Below are 24,854 nucleotides of genomic sequence, written 5' to 3' on the forward strand. Positions count from 1 at the left end.
CTGGATTGCTGGCGTTACTGTTTTCTACACAATATTATTTTGTTTTGTTTTTTACAGTATTTAAAAGTGTTGCTGTCCCTGTGTTTCTTGATTGCAGTTAAAATGTAAGGGCAGTATCTTTTAGATCACATAATTGAACTGAAATTTGTCTTGAGTTATCCTGTTCTGGTTTCCTTATCTTTCCTTTGGCTTCTGTAATAAATAGTTTTTTTTTTTAAACAGTACCACAGAACATTTAACATCTATTCATTGGAAAATACTTTCCAGGGTATGTCCTTTGAGATGAGAGAGCTAGAATTTGAACATGTCCTTTAGGGTACCAAACTGCTCAGTCACTGCTCAGATTGTGCAACTCCCTCACTTCATTCATCTGTACAGACTATTATACTGTCTGATGTTTTTTTACATCCTAATAGTTTCATATTGAACAGAGTTGGTATTATGCTATTGTTCCCTGCTCATTAGTAGAAATTATTTTCAGATTGAGGAGCATTGTTAATATTACACCATTATGTTGACACACATTTAATCTAGATTGTATTCTTGAGATTTTCTGCCTTCAAAAATGAATTTTTCGGGAATCTGCCACAAGGCCTGGTGATCTGAAGTAAGGAATGATCGATATCTGCAAACCATGAGATACACAATGGTTTATAATTGAATCTGGTGTCTTAACATTTAATAATATGTGATAACATAAAATATGATTTATGAAACCTAAAATAAATGTAATGGCATTATGACAATTTAAGTTACAGGAAAACACCTGTGACATTAACTTAAAACACAACAGAATTTTTGCAGAATAAGTAGTTTTCCTGCCAGATTGGTCATTTCTCAGCCTGTTTCTCTGACACCTGACACCATATCCTGGTCTCTCTCTCCCATCCTACTGAATATTCTCTGCAGTGCCTGTGACCTTCAAAGAATATTTTATTTGCCCTTCTGCTCAATTTATATTAGAGGCTGCCATAAAACCGTAGTGCGTTTCGTAGAAAAATGCGACCCATTTAAAATTTGGCTGGATGCTTTCAATTTGCACCTTGTTTCAACTTTGTGTTTAGCTGCATAACTGGCTCCTGCTGAGAACCCACAAAATAAAGAGCTAAGTGGAAAATATTTTCTCTTATTATGTGGGTTTACAAATGCACTGTATAAATCACCGGATGTCAGGCAGCCTTTATTTTAGGTTGCAAGATGCCTGAAAAATGAGTTTTCCTAAAGGCAGGGGGATGCAGAGATCTGGTATTCCTGGCTCTATGTTTGCTCATTTTCTCCCTCTGCGAGTCTCTCATTCCGTCACAGGCTTGCCTCCTGCAAGGCAGTGCTAGATTATGCTGTCTTAGCAGTACAGCTATAAATAGAATCTTTAGTGCATTAGGACAGTGATGTCACACAGGCCTCGAATTCACAACAGTCTCACCTGTAACCGAGGCACGCTCTTTTCTCCACTTCTGGAGTGTCTCAGCTGGGACTCTTTGATTATGTTGGGACCTAAAGAGAACTGAAATGAGATGCTCTTATGCTGCTGGTGGTGCCTAAAGTCAGAATGTTTACAGTTAGATGGCCGGAGGGAGAACAGAGTAGGCTGTGAAGCCACTCCTCTAAATCAATGGTAGAGATCTTTGCACTGTTATCTGAGGTCTGGTATTCAATCTAGGTCTTTTCTACTGTGGTTATCACCATCTTTGGATATGTTGCCTTGTTTTTTCCATGTTCTCAGCCGAGTTCTGCTTCCTGCATCACACCTGTCTTTGTAATGCAGATTTGCCGGTGTCCATTATTAATAGTGTTGCGGTTGAATGGTCTTAAACAAATGTTCTGGTACATGTCAGATGTCTTGGGTTTGTTTTAGTTAATGGGTTTTTTTTTCCAGGCCTTCATTGAATGTCAATTGCCGTTTCCTTCTTTTTGCAGTGTAAAAAACTCAAACTACTGTATCCCGTCATATCCTCCATATAACAGCTATGATTACCCAGAGCCAGGAAGACACAATGAGCTGCCTGGCCTGTGTGGCCTGTGTAACTTGGGGAACACGTGCTTTATGAACTCGGCAGTCCAGGTAGGTGTTTTGGTCTTTAAAGCCTCCGAGTTTCTGACTTAAACTGCTACAGTTCTTACCTTTCTTGTTCGGGGATAGAAACCCAAAAACGGTGATAATTCATTGTAAAATAGATGCAGAAAATGTTTGAATATTTCATATTTACTTGACAATATTCTGTGGTCATCTAGCAAAAGTAGAATGTTTATGTTGGGATTCACTTATTAAATGTCCTTGAAGGAAGAAATTCTTTAGGCCCAGGAGGGATTTGCTAAATTACTTGGTTTACTTGTGATTATGCCAGTTTTATTGGCATAATATATTTAAACATTCAGCAGGCATAGGATTTTCCTGGAAATTTAGACCAAACCAGACTTCCTGGAAAGTCTATCACGTTTGCCATTGAACTGTAAATTCCTTCAGCGTGAGTAGAATTCAGCAGATTTCTGAAGTTACCAGATAATTAAATTTGAACTACTGAAGTAGTAGCATGTTTTATATTTACTGTAGGTGGCAAAATACATCCAGATGTCTCATTTTAGTTTTCGTGCTTGTGTGTCTTCCTTTTCCGTGCGGACATGAGAAATACCGTAAATCTCTTTCTAGGGTAGAAAGGTATTTAATTCGAGCTTTGGTGCAGTGTGTTTGTTGCATTGCAGAATTATTATTTGATGTCTTTTCTCACCCTGTTTTCTTTTGTTTCTGTGCAGTGTTTAAGCAATATACCTCCGCTCACTGAATACTTTTTAAAAGACAAATACCAGGAAGAGCTAAACATCGACAACCCTCTAGGAATGCGAGGCGAAATAGCGAAAGTGTATGCCGAGCTGATCAAGCAGATATGGTCAGGAAAATACAGCTATGTCACTCCAAGGCCTTTTAAGGTGCTTTGTTCTTTTCTGTTAATATAATGCTTACCTTAGAGGTTGGAATTTATTCCGTTTTGTTAGGGGTGTTGACCCAAGGGGTATTATCCAGTGTATTGTGTTGTGTTTATTTTGTGTTTTGAATTTGCACTCATGTTACAGAAGATCAGACTATACAGATCCAACACTATTATTATGAGTAGTAGTAGTATTCCTTACACTTATATAGCGCTTTTCTGGACACTCCACTCAGTGTTGAAGCCAGTTCAGAGATGGGGATTATTAGGAGGCCATGATTGGTAAAGGCCAGGGGGAAACTGGGCACCAAGGTCCCCTCCTCTTTTTGAGAACTTCCTTGGGATTTTTAATAACCAGAGAGAGGACGCCACGGTGCCTTTTTACAGTATGGTGTCCCCAACCCGAATATTGTACGGGGATATTGGAGTGAAACACGCAATACTTTCCAAGTGGACAGATCACAAATATATAACCCTTGTTTGTTTTGAACACTCAACAATCCAATCTGAGAAGTGCCGTGTTGTAGTTTTTGGAATTCCTGGTTAAGTGTCAAGTAGCTGATAGAAATGAGTACATGAGCACACAAGTGTATTATGGGAAACAAAAAAAAAATAGCACTAAAATATAATGGCCAAGTAAACATCTTTTCAGTTACAGTAGCTTGTTTCATGAGTTTTCAAAGTGAATGATTTACCTGGGAGGCTTCATCAGCTCTGCCAGTTCAATTATATTGGCTGAGGACCTGCGATGAAAACGATTACAGGTGTGATGTGTCCAGTTGCTTGCTTGGGAGGGGGAATACCGTACCTGGTTTTGAATCACCTCACTCGATCCTGTCCCGATGAATGCAGGCAGAGACTCCTTCAGGTGGTCTTGCAATTGTTTCACATAGTTTGCTTCTGATGTTCCTTCCAGACGAATACTTTTGTTTGCATAGGTTTTCGTTCGGAGAGTGTCACACGTTTCCACTTTTCGTTTACCACACCTAGCTTGTAGGGTCGGTTCTCATGTTGGCATTGAAAATACACCCAGATCCGTGAAAGCAAACTCGGCATTTTCATTGCAGACTCAAGTTGGCAGGTTTGCACCTCAGTTTTCAGGATACCAGCAGCAAGATTCCCACGAGCTCCTGGCCTTCCTTCTTGATGGATTACACGAAGATCTTAACAGGATAAGAAAAAAGCCCTACATCCAGCTCAAGGATGCAGAGGGGAGGCCTGATAAGGTGACCTTATGTAAAATATTTTCATTGTATGTAACATACGGTGTGGGGGCTCTGTGGCTAAGAATCTGCGCCTGTGGCTGGAAGGTTGCCGGTTCAAAGAGGAACCCTGCTCCGTTGGGCCCCTGAGCATGGCCCTTAACCCCAGCTGCTCCAGGGGCGCCGTATAAATGGCTGACCCTGTGCTCTGACCCCTAGCTTCTCTCCCTGTCTGTGTGTCTCATGGAGAGCAAGTTGGGGTCTGTGAAAAGACAAATTCCTAATGCAAGAAATTGTATAGGGCCAATAAAGTAAAATAAATAAAAAGGTTGGTAATTACATTCCGTGTGGTTCTACAGATTGTTGCTGAAGAAGCCTGGGAAAATCATATAAAGAGGAATGACTCCATCATTGTGGATATATTTCATGGGCTCTTCAAATCCACGCTAGTCTGTCCCGTGTGCGCCAAGGTCTCCGTGACCTTTGACCCTTTCTGTTACCTGACACTCCCTCTGCCCATGAAGAAAGAACGGACTCTTGAAGTCTACCTTGTGCGATTGGATCCCCTCGCAAAAATAATGCAGGTACAGTTGTACACCTTCCGGTCTTAATCTTGATAAAATGGTTGCAGAGTCTTTAGCCTGTTGTGCTGTTGCTGTATAATAAATATGTGGCGATTTTGGAATATTTTTCTTTCTCCTTCATCAATTCACCCACCATTAACTAACTTCTTGAGCACCCAGTGTCTCTCATTGATCTACCGTTACTAAATTAGTGCTGTAAAGGATGCAACTGTCAATAAAATATAGCAATGGAAAAGACTGAAGAGGAAGTGAGAGATTATCTGTTAACGCAGTCTGTTTTCTTTTGAAATCTATTCTGTCAATTGGATCTGAAGATGTTCTTTGTAGGCAAGAAGAAACCGTTTTTTAAAACTGTCCTGCACTTTCTGGCTAAAGCTTATTAATATATGGTAATGCTTCATCAGGCATAAATAGACATAATTCTTTTTCTGTTTTTTTCTTTTTAGTACAAGCTTGTGGTACCCAAAGTTGGGTACATTTCTGACCTCTGCACTGCTCTCTCAGCTTTATCAGGTGTAGCTTCAGACAGGGTAAGAACTGGCATTTTTACTCTGGGTGAAATAAAGTGGAATTGGAAACCACCTCTTTTTAATGTAACTCTGCCATGTTTCCTTCTAGATGATTGTAACTGACATCTACAACCACCGATTTCATAGAATATTTGCTATGAATGAGAATCTAAGTAGCATCATGGAACGGGATGACATTTATGTGTAAGTATGGGAGCTTTTGTGCTTTATTAAGGAATTAAAGGCTACTGCTTAAAAATTAGAAATCGTAAATTAAAGAAAAGGGGATCTGACGCCTGTGTGTGTAAAACTGCATCAGCCATAGTGTGTTCTGCGGATTTTCTTGTGGTTATCAGCTTAAGATGTGCAGTTATTTGATTTTGGTATTTTAATGCCTGTGCACATTTTACGGTAGCTCTGACAGAAAAAAAGGCTGTTCTTTAGAGAATGCTGACTGTTTCAGATTTAGAATTTACTACTTTGGATTTTAATCATCTGTATCTCATAAAGGAGCTGTTTAATTGCTGCCAGATTTGGAAAACCTTCAGCTCCTCACGGATTAGGAGAATAATGCCTTCGTCTTTCGTTCACATTGCTGTTTTTTTTCTGCTGAAGGGGTTAGGCAAGGGAGGAGGGAGAGAGGGAGGGAGAACTGCAGTTTTGCTGTGATGGGTTGGTGCGTTTTTCCCGGTTATGTATTGTTTGCGTTGTGCGACGAGATGAGTGTTTTGTTTTTTCTTGTTCTGAAATGCTCTGTCAGCGCGATTTCTTCCAAAGTTTTTCTTCTTTGTAGCTTTGAAATAGCCATCAATCGGGCCGAGGACACCGACCACGTTGTCATCCCTGTTCATCTGCGGGAGAAGTACCGACAGTCAGGCTACAACCACACCAGCTCGCCTTTGTTTGGACAGCCATTTCTGATCACTGTGCCACGCCACCTGAGTGAAGACAAGCTCTATAATATGCTGCTCATGAGAATGTGGTGTGTGCCTACTGGATCTTATGGTTATTGCTGATAGTAATTCGTTCTCCACCATTGTGATCAAAGGGTTGGTGGTATCATGCCTTTTATGTACTTTTAGGTCATTCTGTCAGATGATCATTTTTCTGGGGGTGGTTAGGATTGCTGCCTCACAGCACTGGGGCCCCGGGGTTCAATTCCGGTAGGGCTATCTGTGTGGAGTTTGTATGTTCTGCCCAAGTTTTTTGTGGGTTTCCACCAGAAGCTCCAGTTTCCTCCCACAGTCCAAAGACATGCTGGTAGGTTATTTGTTAAGCGCCTTGGTGCAACCTTGTTGTGAAGGCAATATGAAAAAAAATTGAATTGAATTGAATTATTTGGCTTCTGGGAAAATTAGCCCAGAAGCTTATTATGATTGATGATTTTTGGAAGATTAGTTCAGACTGGCGTCCCATCCAGGGTGTACCTGGCCTTGTGCCTGTTGCTTGCTGGGATAGGCTCTGGCTCTCCCACAACCCTGAAATAGAAGAATCAGTTAGAAAATGGATTGATGGATTATTTGTCTAGAAGTAAATAGATGACTTTAGTCTGTAATTTAAACACCGATAATTTATATACAATGTTTGGTGAAAAGAAGAAGGATTTATTTATTAGTAAATGTGGTTCTTGAAGTTCTTATTTGGAGCTTATCATTAACATATTGCGACATGTTGCACTTTCTAATATTCTGAAGACATTGATGAAAAGAAAAGCAGCCATGTCGGGTCAGAAAACCAGGATCAAGACCACAAACAATAAACAGAAATACAAAATTGCAAGATTTTCTCGGTAGATGAAAGGTTATGCAGACTAAAGCAAAAAAAGACATACAATATGATACTACAACATGAGGCTGTCAAACTTCACAGTACTTCATTCTCTGAAGAGAACATTCTTGTGCCCTAAAAATTTGAAGAAACTCCCAAAAATGCTCGTCTATAGCAGCTGTGAGGCACAGAAGTTTGTAACTCAAGCTTCAGTTAACTTTCCTCTTCTTTTGTAAACTTTTATGTCTCAGCATTATTTGATTTCTTTGCGATCGAGAAAATTGTAACTTTGTCTGACACAGACGTTTCGTTTGAAACCGTCCAACAGTCATCATAACATCGCTGGATCATTCCATTTAGTTGCAGAAGCACTGAAAGCTTAGCACTCGCTCAAACGTAGCAAAGCTGATTTCATTGGTAGCCAAATACAGAAAAGCAAAAAAAATACAGAATTTCACTTTCAGCAGTTTTCCGACATCTTTGGGGAACAAATGTGAAAGAAAAAAATTTTTTTATCAGCGAATACAAGTGACCCCATTCACATTTCCAACAAAACATTACTAGATTTTATTGTAATTATTCTTAGATAACAGTAGAATATATGAAATTTTATAGGAACAGATTATTAATGTTGGGGGGAAAAAAGCAGACGTATTGGAAGGCAGCTGCAGTTGCAATTTTGGACATTTCTGGTGAATACCGGGCATGGGTAATGCCCGGAATATTTGTTTTCAAGAGATTGTGCTGTCAAACCACAGCTCAAGCTGTTCTGTCAGGGACGGCCTGAGGCGTGGCAGCGAAGTTTTAAAGAGAGGAATGTGTTTTTGTTACAGCCGCTATGTTAGAACCTCTCCTGAACACGAGGAGGTGGAAGAGACCTCTTGTTGCAAAGACCATGGAATCAACAGCAATGGCACTAATGGTTTACTTGAGGAAGGCTCTCCGAGTAAGTGCTCTTTCTCTCTCCCGTTCAAGCTCCATTCTGAGTGGAATGGTTCAGTGTAACAAGTCTTTTAAGTTCTCTGACTTTTTTTTTTGCACTGCCTGTAATGCCGACTGCACCACATCCCTCATGATTTGTAGGGCTGAACTTGTGAGGTTGTACGGCTTTCGTTTTGTTGTCTGAGCTTCTATTCTGTTTAGGTAGTGCGCTTAACACCTCTCTGTACCTAGGTACCTCTGTACAGTACCTAGACGTGTGACCAGAGACCAGAGATCTGGTATTCAGGGGCTGTGCAGCCATTGTAAGGCTGAAGTAGAAATTCAAGAAATTTAAGAAAAATTTAAAATGTCCTTGGAATGGTTTTGGGTAATTGAAAAGCATGAGCCAGGTATTTTTTTTGTTGTTGTACATTTTAGGACATTGGAACAATTGTAAATGAGAGGAAGCCATTCGGCTAATCTGGCCTGTTTCGTAATTAGTAATTAATTGATCCAAGGATCTCGTCCAGCTGTTTCGTGAAGGAAGGAAGGGTTTCAGCTTCAAAATCAAGGCTGTTGAGCCAATTCCATACTCCTTCAGGGTCCTGTTGTGTAATATTATTGAACGTGGTTCAATTTAGAATGCTTTAAACCGATTATTTGATGAGAAAATCCTTCAGTTTTGTTAAATACCAGTGGGATTGTTTGCAGTACATCAAGACAATAAATGCAGGTGGTAAATGGAATCCAAAAACAGAAAAGACTTTCTGTTCTGAAATCTGGAACCTTGGGTAAATGGCAAGGGGAACATGGTTTCAGGTGTTTTAATAATAAAAAAGGAAAATCGCCAAAAAAAAAGATCCTGAAACTTAATGAGCACTTTTTTCGCAACACATCAAAGAAAACACCACAGAGAGAAACTATATTCACTATAATTATCTACTGTAATGGTGGAATTCTTGCATTTTCAGAAAATGATCTAAAAAGGGCAAACTATCTCTGTGTGTTTGTGTCATTTACGTTAAGTCACAGGTCATCATGCTCTTTTCTCTTTGACTTTTACTCATTACTTACACCTTATTTACTTATTACTCCTTCAGTAACACTTAATCATTCATGACCCAAGAACTCCAATTTTGGAGTTAGACAGTGATGAAGCCAGAATGAAATTCAGTGATGAAACCGGAATGAAGTCTTATGTATTATGGATCTTGCAAAGGCTTGGGTCTCAAGAGATAACTTGTCTTCTTCTCTGTTTATCGCCACATTTTTATCCATACCCCTTCATTGGCAGTACCTAAACTTTTGTTGTTGTGCTGCCAGGGGCTTTTTTATGTTTAGAGTTGGGTATTAAAATTTAGAGCTATGCTAAACACCTGCATTAAGCAGATGTGAATCTACAGGTAGCTCATGGGTGAATTTAGAGGTTTGGTTCAAGATGTGGTAATAATACATCGTCATCCACAACTAAATCAGAGCTGCTAGTACTGTATATACAAAATGTGTTAACAGTATCACATATTTGGATTCCCAAGTGGTTCCATAGAATCTGCCAGAGTGGTTATTTTGGTATTGGCTATATGTCACAAAATAAATGTGCAATAATGTTTTGCAAGGCATACACTCAGTAAAGAGACTAGAAACGCAAACAATAAGATATTTGAAAGCTTTTGTTTTCCTGCAATATTTTAAATGCATGTGCACTTTCCTTTTAATGCACAATAGAGATTTGCTTCGAGTAACTCCTGTGAACTGTACTTTTTGGGGTGTTTTAAGAACTTTTTTAAGTTCGTTTTTGAGTCATAATTAGTTTTTTTTTGCTGTAATCAAAGCATTTCAAAGCTTCAAAGTTTTTCTCCAGCCTTTATCTCATGACTGTTAAACGGAATATTGAACTACGTTTCCCTGTTTCCGTTGAGACTGGAACAGTCAAAGATTAACACCAAGCTAGAGTGATGTCAAAACCTTTTTTTCTGCTTTTATGTTGCATGTCTGTAAAGAATGATAATTATATATCATTTATATTATATTATTTCATTTTCCAAAGTATAGGTGTTTGCATCCAGCTTCTGAGGGTGATAGTTACGCTGAAGTTTTTCTTTGTTTCTTTGCTACTGTTGACGTATAATGGAAATGACACAGAAAAGACTGATTCCCTGGTCAAACTGCAGGTGAGATGGAGACGGATGAACAGGATGACGAATCCAGCCAAGATCAGGAGCTTCCTTCTGAAAATGACAACAGCCAATCGGAGGAATCTGTAGGCGGAGACAATGATTTGGAGAATGGGATTGGTCCAGAACAGATATGCAAAGGCCAACAGTTCGTGGGGCACAAAAAACGACTTTTCACATTCCAGTTTAATAACATGGGGAAAACAGACTTCACCTACATCAAGGAAGAGCCCAGGCAGATCAGATTTGATGATGGGCATCTTCGACTAAGTGGTGAGTGTGTTTTTTAAGTCTAAAATTAAAGATGATGTTTTGGTTTTCCAGGCTTAGGTGAAACTTTAAGTAAAAGAAAATGATATACAATGCCTTATGTTCAAACTTCTTTTTCAGACCGAAATATCGGGTAATCAGGAATGCTGTTATATCTGTGGGCAGGTTGGATATGTGATTAATTCCTTGTGGGAGGAGAATAAGGACTTTGATGTTTTAACACCCTGTCAGTGTTTGTTTTTTAACTAGACATTGCTAGCCATTTGTCCAGTTTTCCTTGAACTTCACAGTGCTCAGCATGAAGATGGGATTGCAAGCATGTGAATAGCATCAGGGAAATCAGGTCCTGACTAGGTGGCACTGCATTAATGTTATATGAGCCCTCACATCCAAAAACTGAATCGGATATCAGCGTGGCCCTGGAAATGGCCACTGTCGCAAATTGCGCCTTTGGGCTCGAGCAGAGATGCTGTGATTTACCTGATCCTTCACCTCTTCATATAGCCAGAAAATAAGATCAGGAGATTTTATAGTCAACTGAGCCGGAATGCAGTGGTCTGTGCTGTGTATGTGCCATCCTACCTTGAGAGTGCCACATTGCTACAAGGGTTTGACAGGCTCTGCCAGGAGCTCACTATATCATTCGTGTCTCCAAACCGTGTGGACCAGCTTCTTCAAGGAAGCCTGGATCTCTCAGGATTGAAGCTGCAAAACCTCAGCAAACATTAGGAAACCAAAATGCAGGACTGCACACAGCATAAATCGCACTTGGTGAATGCCTGGGCTCGGATGTGACACTGTAGTGGGTCCACAGTCCCAGGGACAGTGAAAAATGTGTCTTCGTCCGCACGCCTCAAAGAGGATGGAAGGAGTTTTGTATGGGCAAGATCAAGATCGAGCTTCGCATTGTCATGGTCGGCAACTTTGGATAGGTTGTAGTGTAAACACTATAAAGAGTGCTCCATGGAATTTTTTGGGGGGAGCTGCACTAGATACCCCTCATTCATTAATGGTTGCCTAATCAGCAATCACTTTAAAAGGAGTTTGTGTGGCCGACCTGTGGAAGTGAGAGACTGTTCCGGTTTTCGGGAAGTTTCAGAAGAGATGGAGAACAGTTTATAGACAGCAGTGACCGTTTCCAGTAGCAGGGAAGTCTGCCGGCACTGAATAGGAATTAAGGGCCAGCAGCTGTATCACCCTGCAGCTCACAAGTGACAACCCGCTGAAGCTCAGCAAGTGTGCACCTGGTCAGTACCTAGATGGGAGACCTCCTGGGGAAAACTAAGGTTACTGCTGGAAAAGGCATTAGTGGGGCCAGTAGGGGGTGCTCACCCTGCGGTCTGTGTGGGTCCTAATAACCAGTGTAGTGAGGGGGACTGCAAATATACTGCAAAGAAGACGCCGTTCTTCGGATGAGACTTAAAGCCAAGGTCCTGACTTGAAGATTAAATATCCAAGGGTGAAAAGATTAGGAATATTAACCCCAGTGCCCTGACCAAATTTCCCTCGGGCCTTTACCAGTCATGGTCTCCTAATAAACTCAGATATCTCAGAATTGGCTTCGTTAATCTGAGTTTACTGGTGCACTTTGCCTTTATTCTTCTTCTTCTTCTTCTTCTTATTGACTGCTTGATAATTCAGTGTGCTGTTAATGCATGTCTAGAGGCATGCCAGCCAATATCCCATTGTGTTCTTGATGTAGTATGCACCAGTTTCTACAGCACCACGTATTTGGTAATGCTTCCTATACTGCCAAATGTCCTTGATCTGCGTAATCTGTCAATTTCAAGTTAATTAAGTGAATGGACACAGACTTGAATGCGATACCTTATATCTACACCCCACTCTTTTCTTTTAACAGATAGGTCATATCTTTCTTTGGACTGGGAACCTGAAATGAAGAGCAAATACTTTGATGAGTGTGCAGCAGAGGTGAGCACGGAGAACCTGACATGTGCTCTGCGGGAAAGATTTTCATTTTCTCTTTAATCAAGAGGCCTACTGTCGCAAAGGTTCATGAAGCTATAATTTAAAATGGCAAAAAAACACACACCGCAGTCAGCACACCAAACAATATGAAAGTTCCTAAGATGGGCTTATTTTTCTGTATTTCCGGCAGTGACATTGTACTGTAAAATTAAAGGAAGTCTGTTTTATTTTTCTTTGCTGAAAGGACTTTGAGAAGCACGAAAGCATGGAATACAAGCCTCAGAAAAAGGCCTTTTTCAGGTTGAAAGACTGCATCGAGCTTTTCACTACAAAGGAGAAACTAGGCGCAGAAGATCCGTGGTGAGTTCAAACTGCGCCGTGTAGATTTTGACATCTCCGTCGTTCCTGTAATATGGATTTCTTCAAAGGAAAAATAGGAACTATTACAACGCACGTTTATTGTTGATTAGCTGCATCTGTTAGCTTTTTTACTCCCCCAGTCCTGTTTTTTTTTCCCATATTATGTTGTGAAGATCTTACTGCAATCCAAAAGGTAGTAGTTAAGAGACTAGTTTAGTCTATGTGACATAGACGGTTATTATAAATAGCCTGAAAATGACACAGACACGACTGATTCTCCAGTCAGGCTGCAGGTGAGATAGAACCTCACCTCTGGACCCCGCAGGGTGAGAGCTCATTAGTAGCCACTGTGTCTTATTTGGTATGTAACGTCAAAAGCTAGTGGTATTTTCTCTAGTAAAACCAACATAGTTGCCATACAGCCGCGTGAAAGCGACTTATCCCTGTGGGACATACGTTAGCTTTCTGAGTTTTGAGTCCACTCCAAATATAGAGAACACGGATCCTGAGGAAAAATTGCTCTACTAGACGGTGCTCTACTAGAAGGCTCCACGGCCGAAACGTTGTGTTTCTTCTTTTTTTCAGCTTGTAATAAACCTATTGCTTGTTCCTTTACTAAAAGCTGCGTCAGCCGTAACAAACAGGAATTCTGCAGTTTTCAGGCTTGGATTTGCACCCTTATCCTTTTTGTAACCTAGGGGAGCAGTACTACATCACATATTGCTGGTTAAAACATCTCCAGTGGCTTCCTTATCTTATATCACGGGTTAAATTGCAGGTTATATACAGGGTGACACGAGGGGCGCGTGTTATAAGAAGCACATTGAATTGCTCTGTTGGGTGTGTTATGTTTGGAGCGCAGTCAATACGTGCGCACTAAATTCAGAAAGCTTTCGCAGGGCTATATGGCAAATTTGTTGCTTTCCCTAAAGAAAATAAGGCTGCGTATGTCAATCTGAGTTCTTTTCTGTCATGAGTGGAATGAAGGCTAAATTAAATTCAGCCTTATTCTTTTAAAGGTACTGTCCAAACTGCAAACAGCATCAGCAAGCCACCAAGAAGCTGGATCTATGGTCCTTGCCTCCTGTGCTGGTGGTGCACCTTAAGCGCTTCTCCTATAGCCGCTACATGAGGGACAAGCTGGACTCCCTGGTGGATTTCCCTATAAGGTATTGAACGGGAGACAGTTCTCTTTTGTTGTATTACAGTGTGGGTTTGATTCAGATCTTTTGGAATTAAAGTATGGCATGAAGCTCGTTTCTCTCTCATGACTGATTGTCCGCTAGAGTTGCAGTTTTTCAGTTCACCTGGCACCCTGGCAGGTATTTTACTCAAGTAAACATAAAGACTGTATTACAAAAATTATTGTATAAGTGTGTATCGGGCTGAATGCACAAGAAATCTTACTGTGACCAAAATCTATAGTAGCAAATACCTCTTTATGAAATAACCATGTTTTAAAAGAAGCCAAAAAGAAATGAAACACAAAATGGTGGTACATATTGGTTTATAGATAGTTTTAACACTCGTTTTTATTCCTACACAGTAATTTGGATATGTTGGAGTTCCTGATCAACCCGAATGCTGGTCCTTGTCGTTATGATCTGATTGCTGTTTCTAACCATTATGGAGGAATGGGTGGTGGACACTGTAAGACCTCTTCATTTCAAACTTTTTCGATTTTTTTGTTTGCTTTTCAGATAATCTGGTATCATCACTTTTTGATTTCATTTCCACAGACAAGATTATACATTGTGTAAAGGTCACTATCAGTTTCAAGTGTGTTCTGACACAATCTTCTATATGGTACCTAAAAAAATAGAATACATATGTGTTTTGGGTATTCCTGTTTTTGTTGGTATAGACAAGTAAGTTTAGAAGTGTAATACTGTTGGAAGAATATTGTAATAACTTTAACTGTAGAGATGTGTAAGTCTTAATTAGTTAAGAACAACAGTTGCTAATCATTTTGCATTCCTGGAAAAAACAAATGTATTGCTATTTAGCTGATTGTTATTCCCGACTACCTGACATTACACTACAAAATGCTAAATACACACAGGCTCAAGTTATGCATTTCCACAGTGTAGGTGATGCAGCGGTTGATAGAAACATAGTTTTCAGGTTTTCAGCACTGTTAGTTCAGTTTGTGCAATTCATTTACCCTCTGATTACTAAACATGCCAAATTCAGTACATAATAGTAGAATTCAATTTTCTGCATTTCCAAATTGTGATGTACAACTAGTTCCAGACATTCATTTCAGCAGTTTGTGCAAAACCCTGACTCCGTTCACTAAACACGAAGTGTAGACGTTGCTGTGGTTGAATATCAGCCTTAGTTACCGTGGTTCAGCTCTTGATTCAGGCTTTGCTTTGTGTCCTCCATTTTGATTGTCCTTGGCATTTAACCTCAGAGAACTGAAGTACAGGGGCTTGACATAATACAATGAGCACCCCATCCCCCCAGAAAATAAATTTTCCAGTTTCCCCCCAGTGCGTCCATGTCCGTGATGTAAGCATCAGTCTTTTCCAACAGCAGCTTTTGCATCAGGATCAACATGAGTGTTGCACATAGCCAAGCTATCACATATTCTACCAGATACTATTTTACTATAATAGCGTCCTAATCTACAGTAGTCAGTCACTAGATGTAATTTGTGCCCTTATCTAGGTTGCCTGTAACATAGGAAGAACTGAAAGATGTGCTAACTATTTGTTTTTATTTCAGATACTGCTTTTGCTAAAAACAAGGATGATGGCAAGTGGTACTACTTTGATGACAGCAGTGTTTCACCTGCATCTGAAGAGCAGATAGTGGTAGGTTTCTGTTGGGTTTCCTTACATAAAAGGCGAGATAATAGATTTTTTTGGTTGTTTCACAAAGCCCCAGATGGGACATGCATTTACAAGGTGAAAATGCACTCAGACGTGAGAATAAAGGGAGATCATCACCAAGTGCCACTAGGGGGTCATGTCACTAGTTAACTGCAATGGAGAATCCCTAAGCAGCAGTGCTTATTGGAAAGCAAGCTTCTGGGAGTAGGATTGCAGTACATTGGTCTTATCCATCCATCTTACAACTGCAGAGCCTATCCTGGCAAGCAGTGGGCGCAAGGCTGGATACACCCTGGATGGGACATCAGTCCACGACAGGGCAGACATATACAGATCATCACAGACACACACACACTCTAAGCTACCGGCATGCCTTTGGACTGTGGGAGGAAACTGAACTACCCAGTGAAAACCCACGCACAGACAGCGAGAACATGCAAACTCCACACAGATAGCACCCCAGATTTGGAATAGGGCTCCAGCATTGTGAGGCAGCAATGCTAACCACTGCACAACCATGCCATTCCTAGTTGGTCTTAGCTTTTAGCAAAATAGTGATTCTTGTAGTGACGTCAGCGATAGATGCTGCTCCTCTGACTGGTGCTACTTTTTTGCACCATGGGTCTTTCGATATGTCTTGGGTCTTTGATGGCTAACTGTGTCCAGAGATCTACATATCTCACTCTCCTCTGTTTTTAGGGAATTTGGGTTACAGTTGCCTCGTGACACAACCCAGGCCCACACTGCAATTATGGAAAAAATTGCCATGTGACTAGCAATGTGAAAATGCACCGTAGCAATTTCAACACTCCCGACCAACCCAATACGTTTTCTGGTCAAACTAACCAATGGACTCATATCAGCCAGTATGGGGTGTAACTTCCATTGATAGGAGTTTCCCTTTAATATCCTATTTATTGTCGGTGTAATACACGATTCTTGATAAATTAGCATCACGTGAAATAGGTAAACATTCACTTTATCCTGAATTTAAGATTTAACATGCATAAAAACAAGGTTTTGGCGATTTAGTATCCAAAGTGCAGTCTCTAGCATACAACAATACCTACAATCCCTGGGCCACTTCTCTCACTAAACCAGCATTCCCGCCTCTCGCTCCTCCTCTCTCCCAGCCTTTGTTCTCCCGCTACATTACCTTTGCTTACTGCCCTGTCTCTCTCACACCTGAAGAAGGCTGACGCAGCTACCCACCTAAACAATACCTGTTTCCTGTACTTTGAGGGGAAAAAAATCTGTCAAAAAACTAATGTTTTTTTTTTTGTGCGTTTGTTTTAGTCAAAGGCTGCTTATGTGCTCTTCTACCAGAGGCAGGACACGATTAGTGGCACTGGATACTTTGCACTAGACCGCGAAGACCAGCCGGCCCCCCCAGTTCTGGGCGCCGCTGCTCAGAGCGACGAGGACCTGAACGACAACGAGAACGAGAATGACAACGACAACGACGAGCACGATCTCAACAACGAAATCTGTATGCACACCAACTGAGGGGGTGGGAAGGGGGGCCTCCAGAGCTACAGTCGGAGAATGCCCCTCCCACCCCCCTTCCTCCACCGCCGGGAGATATCTGCCCTGACGCCGGAATGTTCCCTCAACAGTGCGACAAGCCAAGAGACACTGAGCAATCTGGGCATTCGGGGTGCCCGTCCCTGTTTCGCTTCCCCCCTGATTTTAGAATGCATACGTTTCTTTTCAATAGTGGACAGATCGTCTGCATCAAGATGCGCTGATAATGATAGCCCGCAGAGCACTTACAAACACACAGGGTGTACGCTGCATACATCTCTGTCTCCGATTCAAAGATGGGGGCAGGTTTGTGCGTTTCTCCCCCCACCAGTGTGATTATTTTACAGTCTCTAGGGGAGGGGCAGGTGTTTGCATATTGCTTTTTTTATTTTTGCCTTGTAAATACTCCAACTGAGCACTGAGAAATGTTCTTACTTACTGTGGTGAAACTGCTGGACTGTCAAACAGAAACTAGATTTGCACAATCACCCCATTTGGTAGGTAATCCAGTGCCACGCGTACTGCAAATGTTTTACACTCAGAGGGTTTTCACCCACCTTCAGGCTTAGTGCTAAGGAAAGCTGCCTTTAAACTGTAGTAGAAAGTGTGCTTCATCGGACACTGCTGCTCAGTGCTGTGTTGTGTATGCTACTACAGTTGTGTTCTTTTGTATAAGCTGCTGTTATAACTGAAACAAATTCCTCTACCCAAACTGGCCCCTTATGCCCGGTGTACTTTATACATACGTAGAAGTTGATTCTGCTACATACAGTATATGACACCCTTGAGGTGTAGCGAAATAAATGTGGTTAATCCAAAATGCTCCGTTACCCTTATCCCTCAAAACATTCAGCGTAGAGGCTTTGAGATTATAAATGTTGGTGATATACAAGATTTTTTGTTTTGCGATCCTACTAGAAGTCACCAAAGCCTTACTGTAATCTCAGACCATAGCTCTTGCATTGTGAAAGTACCATCCGCATGCTCCGTTGCACACAAATCTCATTTAGCTCCATATTTAGTATCAATTAGTCATGAAATGGAGGTCCAGGATGTTGGTAATATGTGTGAAGTGTTATCTGTTTTGATTTATGCCTTCCATACATCTGTAAGTCTAGATCTTTTTTTTTGGGGTGGGGGCTGGATGGACGGTATGTGGATTTTGGGATTTTATTGCCTTTATTAGTAGCTATACAAATGCTGGGGTACTGTTAATGTATCTTATACCTAAGTAAATGCTTTATTGTAACCCACTTGCAAGATTCTGAACAGTGATCTTTGTTGGGAGGGAATTCAAATATTTATCTGACTGAGTGAGATGTGAAATTCAACAGGCTATAAATATTGTATATAAAGAGTTCACTCTGTGAGTGCGCCTTTGGTAAATTAATTTATTTATATGTTAGCATTAAAAAAGCAATGTATTTAAACTGGGGAAAAAGTAAGATGTATGGGATATAAGGCTTTGCTCTGTAGCTCATAAGTCTTGCCAGTGTTCTCTTCCTGGTGTTTTGAGGATGCTGTTTGATTTGGAAAATTTTGTATAGTTAATAAAAAATTGTCCCGCATGACAGGGGTGGCATATTTTGGCTGCACTTGAGTTCACTTGGGTTTACATTTGAAATGTGCATGTTTATTTATATACAGACTTCAATAAAGTTATGCAAAGCCTTGCTCCTGTGTGTTTGTTTATTTGCTTTTATTTACTTATTCTTTTCCCACAAACCGTAAAGAATCTTTCATTCCAAAAAAAAACCAAAACAAAAAAACGCGGTTTTCTTTAGAAAATCTTGGTTGGTACAGAGGGGTTTCTCTGACGGAAAACCAAATCCATTCTGAGTTTAATTAGCCAGATCACTATTCAAGTATTCAGTATTAAGCATGTATTTTTGCTGACCTTGCATTTATTTAATTTGGTTTAGAAATGTGAAATAGGATTGTCTCATGTTTACCGCTGACCTGATGTACAGTAAAGCAGTACTCATGGTAATCACTTTCCTACTAAACATTTCAGAAGCATTTGTTTTTGAAAAGATGGCCGGTTTATTGTTGAATGGTTTGTAATATTGTACCTGGAAAGTACAGTGTGTGTGATAAGTTCCAATGTTGCCTTCCTTTGGACATTCGCATTATGTTGTAACAGGTGATGGTTCGTTCCTGAAAGGTAAAGAAGAGAAACTCAAAGTTTCTGCTGTTGGGCCTTTTTCAGGTGTGAGGGAGAGAGCGGAAAGTAGCAAATGAACTACAATTATCCTTAAACTTAGACTACACCTTTGCCTTTATCTCGACGACAGACGCATCTCTTTCTAAATCCCCTCTATGCATTTGCAGAATGAATGAATGATCTGTTCTCCTCGGCTTCATGTGTCCCCTACTGTCCCTCTCTCCCTCGCACCTGAAGAAGGCTCCACAGCTGAAACGCCGTTTTTCTTTTTCTTTCACCATGGAACGAAGCTTTACCTGTTCCTTTGCAGCCTACGCATGCTCATGCGGCTCCCTACTGGAAAGTTAGCTTCGCGATGCGCAAGGCAATCTGTGACTTGTATGACTTCAGCCCATACCCAGTACAGATTTTGTTTTTGAGAGACACGGAACCGAGCTTGATTGGCTACTTTCACAGGGATCATTAAAAATAGAAGAGAGGTCCGTGTATGCTCAGTGAAGCTATTAATCTGGGGATTAAACAACCAAACATGACTTTTCTGTTATAGAAAACAACCTGCTACCGTTTTAGCCAAACCAGTGTCTGAGCTGATGCCCTGAGTTTCCTTCTTTGTTTTGTGTGGGCAGTATTGCACTGAAGCACACACGTCCAGTACAGAGGACAGCCTTTCGCAGGCTCACCAGATGTGCTGCAGCTGGTCACCCTGAGCTGTGCCTGACCATTGAGTGATGTTCCCAATCGTGGCTATCGCGTTATCCCAGTCTTTTAGTTCCACCTCCTTTTCTGTGAAAGACCATCCGACACGTGGTGAGTGGGGTGCAGACCAGAGCACCTCCCAAACTAATCCGCTCTTTCACTCTGAGTGAGTTAACCAGCGTGGCTGTTGGGACCAAATTAGATCCTAGAACCGAGAGATGATCTGAAAGCTATCCTGCCTCTTTTGAAAGACATGGACAGCAGTGCAGGTACCCATTGTATTCCTTCATCATATCATGGTGCCACCTCTACTGCGTGTCACTATTAAAATCTTGAGCTTCCGAGTGTTCCATGAGATGCATAGATGGATGGCACTTTCAACAGCACCTCGATTGTTCTGGCTTAAGGTAAGGCCTGGAAAGGATCTTGAAAAAAGCCTCTTCTCATCCATGACATTCCTGAGGTCAGCGCATTAGGGCACAGGTTGAACTTGAGTTGTTTATGGACAATAAACGCCCTGTACTTCACTAGGTATTTTTAAACTCTTTGCACCTTTTCTTACATGCATATGTATATCTTTTGTTTATGTCACAGTGTCCTGGTGTGGAAAATGCAATTTTGCTTATTCTAAATGGAGGTGGGGAGTGTTGTGCTAATTTGTCTCTCCTCAGACTTTAAAACTTTCTCTGTCTGAGCAGGTGCTAATCTTTTCTCTGCACACAGTGTGAAGAAAATAAGAAGCCATACCAAACAAACTAGCTACAAGACATGTGCTGTTTTACTATTACTTACTATTTTATCCCCCATTATTGATATTTATATATTATATATTATATATTATATATTATTTAATTATATATTTATCAATTATTTACTCCTTAGATTACTTCAATTAGTTTGACCACATGAGAAATCCAGTTTTACACTGAAAACCATTTTTTAAAAATCCAACAACATATTAAGGTAATGAATCAATTTATTTATTTTATATTTCAGATAATTAAATATAAATCAAATATCAGCATATTGTCACCTATTCAAGCTTGCTGTGATTGCTTTTTCAGTAAGATTAGGAAGATTAGAAAATAAACAGATTAACCAAATTATCTGAAGTAGTTCATTTGATGGGTATACAACATTTGAATTTCTTGAATACATCTCCTTTGTAATTTCTTCTGTTCAAAACGAAAGAAATTTGATTACTTGCTCTGTATGTGGCTTGTCTCTTTTTTCCTCAGAGAAAGAGTTACAGCTTTTTTTCCTTGAACTTTTCTAAAACTGTTTTAACTAAAACACTGGACAATTTTAATGCCTTTCTGAGTATGATGTAGTGAGAGCATAAAGATCAATTGGCGAAACAGTTATTAGGGCTGCTGCTCACTGTTCATGGGTCCTCAGTTGGATTCCAGACAATGGTCTGTGTGGAGGCTGCATGTTCCTTCCTCCAATTTCCATGGGTGATGGACTGGCATCCCAATCAAGGGGTAGTTCTGATTTACACTCTATTCTTCTGAGACAGGCCCTGGGTTGTCATAACCCTTATCAGGACTGGGCTTTTCTTCTTCTTCTTCTTTTTCACAGCCTTAGTCCCAGACTGTCCTGGGGTCAGCTGCTTTGGTTGCTCTTCTCCATTTGTCTCTGTCGAGCACATCTTCCTCACTCACTTCACATACCTCCATATCTTTTCTCACACAATCTATCCATCTCTTTCTAGGCCTGCCTCTTCCTCTGTTACCTTCCACCTCAAATTCCATTACCCTCTTTGTTACTTCCTCAACGTCCCTCCTCATGATATGTCCATACCACCGTAACCTCGCTTCTCGCATCTTCTCAACCACATCCACCACCCTACATCGTCTACGGATTTCTTCATTTCTGATCTTATCCTTCATTGAAATCTGCAGAATCCATCTCAACATCCTCATTTCAGTTCTTCTCATCAAGTTCTCTTCCCTCTTTCCAACTGCCAAGCATTCAGCTCCATATAGTAATACAGGTCTAATCACAGTCTTGTACATTTTGCACTTTAACTTTCTGGGAATTTTCCTGTCACAGATTATTCCAGTTATTTCTCTCCACTTGTTCCATCCAGCTTTCACTCTTTGTTTTACTGCCTCCAGTGTTTCTCCTCCCTTTACCAGTTTTGATCCAAGGTATTTAAAGTCATCAACTTGTTTCAGTTTTCCTCCATTTGTCTCCTCAACATTGGTCATAGTATCTCCTCTTCTCTCCATTACCATTATTTCAGATTTTTCTGCATTCATTTTCAGTCCACCCTTTTCCAGACTCCTCTGCCATTTGAACACTTTCTCCTGTAGTTCTACTTCTGAGTCTGCCATCAGTGCCACATCATCAGCAAAGATGAGTTCCCAAGGCACTTCTGTTCTTACCTCCTCTGTCAGTGTGTCAATAATGTTTATGAAAAGGAAAGGACTTAGTGCTGATCCTTGGTGTACTCCAACTGTGATTTCAAACTCTTTTGTCTCTCCCTGTTGTGTTATCATCTTTGTAGTTGTATCTCTATAGGTTGCTTGAACTAACTTCACCATGCTTTCTGGTACTCCTTTCTTCCTCAAGCACCAATACACCACCTCTCTGGGCACACGGTCATATGCCTTCTCCAAGTCCAGAAAGGCCACATACAGCTTTTTCCCTTTCTCTAGTGTCTTCTCCTGTAACTGTCTCATCACAAAAATGGCATCTGTTGTGCTTTTCCCCGCTGAGAATCCAAATTGTGAGTTGTGGATCCTGATTATCTTCCTGAGTCTCTTGTCCAGAATTTTTTCCAGGATTTTCAATCCATGTTCCAGAAGTTTTATTCCTCTATAGTTTTTACACTCCATTGGGTCTCCTTTCTCCTTGTAGATGGTAACCATACTGCTTTTTGTCCATTCTTCTGGAATTCTCTCTTCCTTTGCAATATTGTTTAGCAATCTCGTCAGCCACTGAATCCCCTCTTCATCGAGGTTCTTAAAGTGTTCTGCTGCTATTCCTGATGGTCCAGTTGCTTTGCCCACTTTCATCTCTTTGATAGCTTCTGTCACTTCCTTTACTGAAATTTCTTGGATTGGTCCACACACTACGTCTGCCTCCACTAGGTTCTCCCTCTCATTTTCTACATTTAACAGATTTTTGAAGTACTCCAGCCATCTTTGCTTGATCTGTTCTTGTTTAATCAAGACTCTGCCTTCTCCATCCTTGAGTACCGCCACCCGGATAATATCTTTTTTCTGTCTCGCTCTATGTTTAGCAATCAATGTTTAGGACTGGGCTTTTGTTTTCGTATAATGACTAAACGGATAATTCCTGCTTCGTCTGTTGCGTTATGTTAATACAAAGATGCAGACGATCCCCTTTGGAAGCTGGCTCATCGAGTTATAGATGAATTAACAGTAATAGACAAAAATATATGGTACGGCTTTTTTTCTATCCAAATTTCTGCGGTATGTCAATTTTCATAAGGGTTCACGTATGCATCTCTACCTAACGTCCCAGTTGCTTATGCGTCCTTAAAGGCACAGTATGTGTGTTGTATCTCCTCACGAAGAGGAAACTATGGATGTCAATACAAGTTGATTGTTAAAGGTGACTGTAACAATAATATTTCTGGCTACGCGTCTACCTTCTAATTTTAACTCGAATATGCACTAAAAGGCGCAACAGTAGGCTGCTCATGGGAAAACTTTTGTGGTAGGTAGCGCACCGATTGGCTATTATCACATCCACAACTTATTTGTAATGTATATGTCGTCTCCTCTAGTTGCAGCAGGGGGCGCTGTAATGTTTCCCGTGAGATCCGGCAACTGTTTACGGAAGTGTGTGTGACGTGTCAGTGTGCACTCGGGCATTGTGGGATCGGAACGGCACAGCAAATGGTGGAGGCTGGAGGCAGAGGAAACCCGGGGTTGAAATTTGCCAATACAGCAGCAAACCGGCATCCCGATCTGGCAGGATGGTGGCGGTGACAGCCTGCCGCGTCGCGACTGGATTTTGATGAAAGAAAAGGCGCAAGCTTGCGTCGTCTTTGCTGTCGTGTCGGCGAGGAAGGAGAAAGTGGCACCGTCTATGTCAATGGACGTTGACGTACGAGTGGTACACACACGGCGATTTTATTTTCACACAAGAGCGAAAAAGTAGGCCGGATCGTGCTGTAGGACTGCGATCGCCTTGTTGTTGTTGTTTTTGTTTTTTGTATCGGGAGGATTTTATACAAGAGGCGCAGCGAAAATGACTACGAGCAGCCCCGAGGCGGTGAAGAAATTACTTGAGAACATGCAGACCGATCTGCGATCGCTGTCAATGGAGTGCAGGAAGAAATTCCCCCCCGTGAAAGAGGTACGGGAAAATATCACGCGTGGTTGCTGCCTCTTTTTTTTTTAAATAACACGAAGTGCAATCCATTCAGGGAGGTGGGTTTGGCGTAAGGCATGCGTTTTCGTGTGCCAACGAGCGGTCAGGCTATGCGCTTTGTGTGTGGTATCGAGAGAGGGTAAGTCGGTACCGCCAGCAAATGTAGTGTATTATTTTTTGTTGGTATTTTTGCGATTTGGGAAACCCGAAACGATAGAATGTACCACACCCACCCAAAAAATAAAAAGCGAAGCAACTTTTATTTGCAGCAGGCATGGATCTGTTTACATGGTTATGTGGTATCCTCGGCTGCAACAAATCACTTTTTTTTTTCTTTAGCAGAGCTCTTGTCAAGTAATCAGAAAGCTTGACAAAAAGTCACCGTGAACAGTCGGCACTTCTGCAGGGAAGGGAAATCCTGTGATATTGCACTCAACAAAGTGAGATCGCAACACTGTATACCAGTTTTTCCTTGCTCAAACCCTGTTTTTTAATCCAGTTTGTAAAATACTCTGCAGCGGCTCTGTCAAAGTTGTACAACTGTACCAACCAAGCCTCGCAGACACGATTCTCACTCAGAAAGCCCATTCTGTTAGCCAAATCCATCATATTTCACACCCAGTCATAGTTCCAACTTCAGCGT

The 24,854-nt window shown here is 41.0% G+C and overlaps 2 protein-coding genes across 10 annotated transcripts in view; both read left to right on the plus strand.

The window, feature by feature from the left end:
- usp15 (ubiquitin specific peptidase 15) overlaps window positions 1-18,674 on the plus strand; it is a 40,743-nt gene extending 22,069 nt beyond the window's left edge. For all 6 annotated transcript variants that reach the window (XM_088646673.1, XM_088646674.1, XM_088646676.1 and 3 more), the window contains 15 exons: window positions 1,918-2,062; window positions 2,752-2,925; window positions 3,992-4,150; window positions 4,486-4,710; window positions 5,157-5,240; window positions 5,329-5,423; window positions 6,013-6,201; window positions 7,820-7,932; window positions 10,079-10,354; window positions 12,213-12,283; window positions 12,525-12,640; window positions 13,660-13,809; window positions 14,187-14,290; window positions 15,371-15,459; window positions 16,774-18,674. In XM_088646673.1, the coding sequence (XP_088502799.1) occupies window positions 1,918-2,062; window positions 2,752-2,925; window positions 3,992-4,150; window positions 4,486-4,710; window positions 5,157-5,240; window positions 5,329-5,423; window positions 6,013-6,201; window positions 7,820-7,932; window positions 10,079-10,354; window positions 12,213-12,283; window positions 12,525-12,640; window positions 13,660-13,809; window positions 14,187-14,290; window positions 15,371-15,459; window positions 16,774-16,983 (2,200 nt within the window). In that variant the 3' untranslated portion in view covers window positions 16,984-18,674. The remainder of the gene's footprint in view (window positions 1-1,917; window positions 2,063-2,751; window positions 2,926-3,991; window positions 4,151-4,485; window positions 4,711-5,156; window positions 5,241-5,328; window positions 5,424-6,012; window positions 6,202-7,819; window positions 7,933-10,078; window positions 10,355-12,212; window positions 12,284-12,524; window positions 12,641-13,659; window positions 13,810-14,186; window positions 14,291-15,370; window positions 15,460-16,773) is intronic.
- A 5,015-nt stretch (window positions 18,675-23,689) lies between these two features.
- mon2 (MON2 homolog, regulator of endosome-to-Golgi trafficking) overlaps window positions 23,690-24,854 on the plus strand; it is a 71,022-nt gene continuing 69,857 nt past the window's right edge. For all 4 annotated transcript variants that reach the window (XM_088646684.1, XM_088646685.1, XM_088646687.1 and 1 more), the window contains exon 1: window positions 23,690-24,196. In XM_088646684.1, the coding sequence (XP_088502810.1) occupies window positions 24,089-24,196 (108 nt within the window). In that variant the 5' untranslated portion in view covers window positions 23,690-24,088. The remainder of the gene's footprint in view (window positions 24,197-24,854) is intronic.

The sequence above is a fragment of the Lepisosteus platostomus genome, chromosome 9 (genome assembly GCF_059453375.1).
Source record: "Lepisosteus platostomus isolate fLepPlt1 chromosome 9, fLepPlt1.hap1, whole genome shotgun sequence".
In the NCBI taxonomy this organism is placed as follows: Eukaryota; Metazoa; Chordata; class Actinopteri; order Semionotiformes; family Lepisosteidae; genus Lepisosteus; species Lepisosteus platostomus.